The sequence below is a fragment of the Musa acuminata genome, chromosome BXJ2-1 (genome assembly GCF_036884655.1).
Source record: "Musa acuminata AAA Group cultivar baxijiao chromosome BXJ2-1, Cavendish_Baxijiao_AAA, whole genome shotgun sequence".
Classification (NCBI taxonomy): domain Eukaryota; kingdom Viridiplantae; phylum Streptophyta; class Magnoliopsida; order Zingiberales; family Musaceae; genus Musa; species Musa acuminata.
Genome location: NC_088338.1, coordinates 35,289,712 through 35,297,046, shown reverse-complemented (window position 1 = coordinate 35,297,046; position 7,335 = coordinate 35,289,712). Strand labels below are relative to the sequence as shown.

Sequence of the window (7,335 nt, the reverse complement as noted above, 5' to 3'; positions counted from 1 at the left end):
CCTTTACTCTGAACTATAACCTACATTGTCTTACATTATCTTGGCATTTACTGTAGTTTAACAAGTATCATTTTCAGTTTAGGCTTTTATTCTTGATTATTCAATTTTGGCACCTAATTCATGATTGTTACATTATACTAATACATCCACCGTGCCCCCATTTTTTCTATTGGACATCATGTCTCGTAGTTCTGAACAACTTTAACTCAATGAACATTGCCAAATTATTTCTCTATATAATATTGCCAATGCTAATGGATAAGGGAACCAAACATAGTTAAGGATCATGCCAATTGAGTGTTGAACTTTGACTTATAGTTTAATGAAACTTTAACTCAATGAACATGCCAATTAATTAAGCATTATCATTTGAGTGTTGAACTTTGACTTATAGTTTAATGAAAAGGATTATTGGAGGTGAAGTCCTATAATATTGATGTGAAAAATGAGACCATGGGAAAATGGAAAGCTTATTTGAATTATCTGTAGCAATATGAATCAGTGAAATCTAAAAATGCTCTTTGTTAAGGATCATTTTTCCAGTGGTTTGGACTGACCATTGACTGGTGCATCTCATTATCAAGGCTCCCAGTTTCTAATTTTAGTGGTATTCAACAGTTGCAAAATTCATTTAAATATAGATCGACATAATATTTAGGAACTTTAAGACCAGAAGGATAGATGTAGAACTCATTCATACATAATATCCTTATAAGTGCACTAATAAAATGCATGAAGCAGACCCGCACTATAATTTCTTCATTCAGATTGCTTGTGGCAGATAAATAGATGAGTTTCTTTAAGCTAAGGCAAAACTGAGGCAATGGTTTATGTGAAACCAAGTTATAATTAAGTGTACTACCTCATTTCCATTCTATACTATAAGAATTCCATAGGAGTGTAACTGGGTTTATGTGATAAACTTGAAAAATATTCTGGGGATATAAATAAACAAACTGTTCTACTGTCATTGGTGTTTGTCAATGATAGGCTTTCAATCCCTCTCTTATCAGAATAAGTATAATTGTGCTGAGTGTTGGTTGCTAATGAAGAGTGATGTCTGGAGCAGAGAAAATTGGCTCAACATGGTCTCCAAAGATCTTTGCACAGTAGAGGTAACTGAGGCCAACCTTTTGAGGTATTGGATCTTCTATTTATAATATGAAGAGACTTGTATGCATATCTTGAGTAATAATGAAGCTAATGTGTTGCAATAGAGATACACTAAACTATTTCTTAAACATTAGTTCAACATATCAACTTTATAGAGGCATTAAAGAGCTTATTTTTCCTATTTCACTTTGATCATATGGTTTAATTCTTTTAGGTTCTGAATATCAGTGATTTAAAAAGCGCTAGGCGCCAAAAGGCGCCAAGGTCCAAAAACGCCCGAGGCGCTAGGCGCTCGCCCAGGCGCTCGCCCGAGCGAAGCGAGGCGCTAAAATATAAAAATATAAAATATAATTAATAAATATAATTATTTAAAATTTTAAATAAAAATATAAAAATATATAATATAATTAATAAATATAATCACATTAACAGTATAAACCTGCTGACGGAGAAACGAGGAAGCAGCGGCGAGCGGCGGCAGCAGCGGCGGCGAGCGGCGGTAGCAGTGGCGGCAGCGGCAGCAGCGGCGGTGAGCGGCGGCAGCGGCAGCAGCGGCGGCAGCGGCGAGCGGCGGCAGCGGCAGCGGGAAAGGGAAAGGGAGCGGAAGGCGCGAGCAGCGGGAGGCCTCGAGGGAGGCGCGAGCAGCTGGAAGGCTCGCGGGAGGGCTCGCAGGAGGCGAGAGGGCTCGCGGGAGGCGCGAGCAGCGGGAGGGCTCGCGGGAGGCGCGAGCAGCGGGAGGGCTCGAGGGAGGCGCGAGCAGCGGGAAGGCTCGCGGGAGGGCTCGCAGGAGACGCGAGCAGCGAGAGGGCTCGCGGGAGGCGCGAGCAGCAGGAGGGCTCGCAGGAGGCGCGAGCAGTGAGAGGGCTCGCGGGAGGCGCGAGCATCGGGAAGGCTCGCGGGAGGCGCGAGCAGCGACAGCGGCGAGCAGCGGCAGCGGGAGCGAGCGACGAGATCGCGATCGGGATTGGCAGCGACAGCAGGTTAGGGTTGGGGTTATATCGGTTTAGTTGGTTCGATTGAACCAACTAACAACCGAACCAGGACCGAACCAGACCTAAAATTCTGGTTCGGTTTACCCAGGCGCTCGCCCGAAGCGCCCAGCGCCTGGGCTCGGGCGAGCGCCCAGGCGGCGCCTAATTGAAGCGCGCCGCCTGGGACATTAGCGAGGCGCTCGGGCCTCGCCTCGCCTCGCCCGAGCGCCTAGGCGAGCGCCCGAGCGCCTTTTGCAATCACTGCTGAATATCATGTCTTAAATGCTCGTATGTCTTTTTCATATTCAATTACCAAATATTTCTATTTTGAATGTTTATACTGGCTTTTACTCTGAACTATAACTTTTGTCTTAACATCATGTTTGCATTTCCTGTAATTTGACTAGTATCATTTTTAATTTTAGGCTTTTCATGGTTGCTAATTTTTGGCATCTAGAATTAATAGTAGTAATTAAATTTAGATAATGAAATTAATTACAATAACATATATGTGTTAAGTATTTGTATTTCAAATTTAGAAGGACTCATACAAAAAAACCATCAACATTGCAAAAATCTGCATGCAATTTCCCAAATAAATAGAGACATAATTTAAACTTTTTAAATAAATTTAAGAAATAAAAAACTTACATCTACGAAAAGGGAATTATTTTTTGTGATTTTTTGTTCAATGAGTTAGAGGGATCAGAGGATCACACTGGAATATGACATAATATAAAAAATAAGCAAACAGTTATCAATCAAACTATTGACCTTCCAAATATACTTTCATGAACCAAAACTTGAAAAAAGGTAATATTTCGATTCAGATTGACTCTCATGAATCAAACTTGGCCAATCTACTATTACTGTTTTACTTGTGATTATTTGAGTATTATTGGAGTTATAAGAAAGAGTGGGAAAAAAAGGGAAATATGATGGCCTCAACTTCAACTGTCCCTAGCATGCAGCCCTCCCCTGGCCGTGCTGTCGTGGCCCAAGCATGAACTCACCCCAAATCCTGTTAATACTTACTGTAGAAAAAGTTGTACAAACAAATGATTTGCATAACTAAAATGATGAATTTCTCGTATGTCATTTATATATATTGTTGTTCATGTTACCACCAATTTTTTTTCTTTCTCTTCTAACTATCAAAATGAATGGCAAATTAACACTGTTTAGGATGTTGTTTTCTTGTTGATTAGTTCTCACATTAGTTCTGTGCTTGTAGTTAATCTGTGTTTGTTCTGTTCATCCCCTTTAATTTAGCTTCTGATTTCTATTATGATACAGTTTTTGTATAATACATTCTTTTTGTAACTTAATTTTTCTTATACTCCTCAAATTTGTCTGAAGAAATGATTTTGCGTTGTTTTAGTTGCCTCTTCACCTACATTGGCTTTGTTCACTCCATCAGGTCCTGTAATACAAAAGGATTTGCTGATTTCAAGTGATTGCTAAACGAGATGCCATCAAGCATCTATCTTTTCTCATTCAACCAGCAGTGTTGAGAACTTGCTCTTTCTCGGAGCACATCTTGTCTCCACCAATCTATAATGCAAACCATCATCTTTGACAAGACACCTTGAAGGAGGCCATTTTTAGATTTACCCATGAGTGGCAGCCAGTTCTATTTATTTGATTCTTAGAGGTTTTCAGCTTCATGTGGCAACAAGTTCTAGCTTGATGATGTCAGTGAATCTCAACGGTTTGTTCTAGATATTTTGAATGGAATATTTGAAATAGAAATTGAGATGGAAAAGATTGAGAAGAATTCACTGAGAAGCAAAATGCTGGAGGGGTATCTTATGGTAGCTCTGTTTGAGCCATTAATATCAACCAGACTTTCCTTTGAGCCATCTATAAAAAGGTTAGGAGGAGAAGTTTTTTATTACAGAAGAAGCACATGAATTTTCTTCAGCCACAAGGAGATACTCTTGAAGGTATGATCTTAATTATGGATAATTTTATGGTGTCCAGAATTGTAAAAGGAAGACTTAACGAGTGGAAAGCATGATTTGCAGATATAACTATAGTTGAAGGTTACACAGATATAATTGTTTTGAAACACTTCAAAAGTGGAGTTGCTAGATGGCAGCTTCTACATCCAGTATTCATTTTAATAAAAGCTGGGATGATCAAGGACAGCATCCAACACAGGTAAACGGAATAGTATCTCATTGTTATCTTGTTCAGGAAGGATGATAAAAACAGAAGAAAACAACTGGAGGTTTTTATGCTGCATTTTCTCTTAGATGATTCTGATGTATGTATAATTTGTTGATAGCCAGGTTTTCATGTAGGAAAGTTTGCTTTACCATTAGAACTACAGGGGAAAAAATACTTTGCTGTGAATTCTTTGAGGTCACCACAGGGAAATAGAAGTCAACCGGTTCATGATGCTATTTGTAATAGAAAAATTAGATATTAGTATGAATTGCTACCTCAGTGTATAAGTACTATCAAGAGATATTTCACAAGCTGTTAAGCACCACAATAATGCATTAATTTTCTTGGCATGTACATTGGGAACAAAGCTCTGGTTTTCTAGAAGTGGCTTCGAGGAGTGATGTTGCCTTATCAAGCCCTCGTTCAGAAAGAAAGATTTGGTGAGATGATGCATAGACCTTTATGATGATATTCATGGTAAGTGCATTGTGGACATAGAGGTGTTAGATGTGCTTCCTAAGCATCCTGCGATCATGCATCCTCACCCAAGACTCGATGAGGTACGTGAACATGTCTGAAACCATTTCTTTCTTAGTATGTAGAACAAAAGATCCATCGTCTCCGTAACCAACACTTAATATTCACAAAGATAATTGCTGAGGAAATGCAAGGTTTACTTTTATTTGAGACTCCCTTTTTTTTATTTTCTAAATACTGCAAAATCTATTTGTAGTTTGTCCCCCATAAATAAAATCACCTAATATCTCTTAAACAACCATTCATGGCGAAGTGACTAAAACTTGATTAATGTTATGCAACAAAGGACCAAAATTTTGGAAATTGCATGGATGGTGATCCTAGAGCTGCATATTTCAGACAAGCCAAGAATGTTCTTTATGTTTGAATCACTCCATTGATGCTGCTGTTGCTTTACTGGTAAGTATCGATACAAACTATTTATTTTATTTGTTTTACATAATTCGATAGGCCATTTTGACATTGTTGATTGTTACAGAATTCATTTTTCTGCTTCTGTGTCCATTGTTAATGGCTGAAAAATAAGTAGCATAATTTCATCAAAAGATTGCTAAGCTAATGTTATAAAAAGAATAGGTTTACTGATTCTGTTTCTTAAAGATGTGATATGATCAACAGAAACAGAAACGAGTATGAAAATTTAATGTCATTTTGCCCATCTCATCATGATGAGAAACACTAATTGTATTTATGCTCTGAATACTTGCTTGCTTATAGTTGTTTGCTTGTGTCTTGTAAGATTAACTGTGTACTTATTTATTTATTTTATGTATTTTAGATATGATCCCTTATAAAATCTGGCTTTGATTGCAATCATATTATTCCACATAGTAAGTGTCAAATAAGTTTTATTTACCATAATGGAGTAATGTGGTGAACCATTAAAGAGAGAAAAAAAAACATCTTGATGATTAAGGTCAAGAATTTAAGTCTTGCTCTAAATAATTGGCTATATTATATTTGAATGAAAATAATTAAATTTTAATATAACATATGTGTTTTATTATTCTAATACAATTTTTTTATAAGGCATCCCTAATAACTGGAATCATGTGTTATCTCTTCCACGGTATTTTTAATAAGTCGTAATGCGGGTAGTTGAATTCATTTTATGTTTGATCTCTCTTTATATCATTCTAAGACTTGTTTATTTTTTGAATATTTTATATATTTTTTTTAGTTTAATCTTCTATTGCAGTCATGCCTAATCCCATATATAATATTACTTAAAAATATATTTAAAATAAAAATGATTTTTAAAGTATTACTATCAGATAAGATTGATGTAAATTATAATCTTAAGAGTTAAATGTAACTTAAATATATTTAAAATAAAAATTGATTCTTTAAGCATTCATGTCAATCTTGATGTAAGTTAGAATCTTAAGAATTAAATATATGGTGATTGGAGGGTACCTTAAAATTACAAGGATAATAACTATATTTAGAGGGGTGTATTTATAATTTTGTGTCACTATGAAGGCAAATTAGAATTGAGATCGGCTTTTCTTTTGGTCGCCTCTTTTTCGAAGCCAAACCCTCAATCCTTACGCTCGATCTCGAGCTCTCTTGGTAGGATTCCTCAAAACCCTAAGATCCATGTGCCAAGGAACCCCCGGAGGCATGGGGAATTAGGGGCACCCTAGCGATAGGAAGCACGATGGCGACAAAAAGGACAAAAGTTCGAGCCGACGGTGACGCCGTCCTGGGTCGGACGGAAGCAACGCAGGCAGAAGGGTTCTTAGGTTGTTGCCTGGCTCCCCATCGTCACCTCGTTGTCTAAGTGCCGCTTCCGTATCCTCAAGGTTGAGCGTGTCAAGGACTACCTCCTCATGGAGGAGGAGTCCGCCGCCAACCAAGAGAGCCTCCGTCCCCTGGAGGAGAAGAACGAGGAGGACCGCTCCAAGTTCGATGATCTCCGGGAGTTGTCGATGAGCGTCGGAAACTTGGAGGAGCTCATCGACGAGAGCCATGCCATTGTTTCGTCATCGGTCGGAACGGAGTACTACATTAGGATCCTGTCTTTTGTTGATAAGGATCAACTAGAACTAGAATTTGCCATTCTTATGCACAATAAGGTCAGTTTTGCTGGTTTAATGATTTTGGTTTGGTCGCATGATCTCGGATTGGTGAAGATTTTTAGTGTTTAGGGTGCGAATTGGTTGTGGTTTTCTTTGTATACCTAATTTGCTAGTATTATGTTAAAAATCTAGTATTTAGGCTCGTCGAACTTGGTTAGCTGAAGATTTAATGTTCGAGTGATTTGTGGTCAATTTTTGTGGGAGAGAATTTCTTTCATTGGGAAGCCTTTGTGGGAATCATATGTTTGCCCACATAATTTCTATGGCAGGGGTATCTTAAATCTCCAAAAGTTAAGAATATAACAAAAGAATTGATGTCTAGAAGGAAAATTTAGGCCCATTTTGCTAGGATAAATGGTATTATATTAGATTCATGTGTTGGACTATAGGATATCAACAAGAAAGCTATCTTGCATTTGCTTTCGAAATTTTTGCTAGCTTGTATGTTGTAAACTTGCTAT

At 37.8% G+C, this 7,335-nt stretch overlaps 1 protein-coding gene across 1 annotated transcript; it reads left to right on the top strand.

Annotated features, from left to right (window-relative positions):
- Positions 1–6,453: 6,453 nt before the first annotated feature.
- LOC135598246 (26S proteasome regulatory subunit 4 homolog B-like) lies at positions 6,454–6,943 on the top strand. The gene is made up of 2 exons (XM_065091783.1): positions 6,454–6,522; positions 6,578–6,943. Exons 1-2 carry the CDS (start codon positions 6,454–6,456, stop codon positions 6,941–6,943), a joined length of 435 nt encoding a protein of 144 aa, XP_064947855.1.
- The last annotated feature ends 392 nt before the right edge of the window (positions 6,944–7,335 follow it).

Bases quoted from the DNA above. Each gene is read 5' to 3' on its own strand.
- LOC135598246 (XM_065091783.1), top strand. From the start codon at position 6,454: ATGGCGACAAAAAGGACAAAAGTTCGAGCCGACGGTGACGCCGTCCTG. The intron at 6,523-6,577 runs GCAGAAGGGTTC...TCGTTGTCTAAG, and splicing joins GTCGGACGGAAGCAACGCAG to TGCCGCTTCCGTATCCTCAA.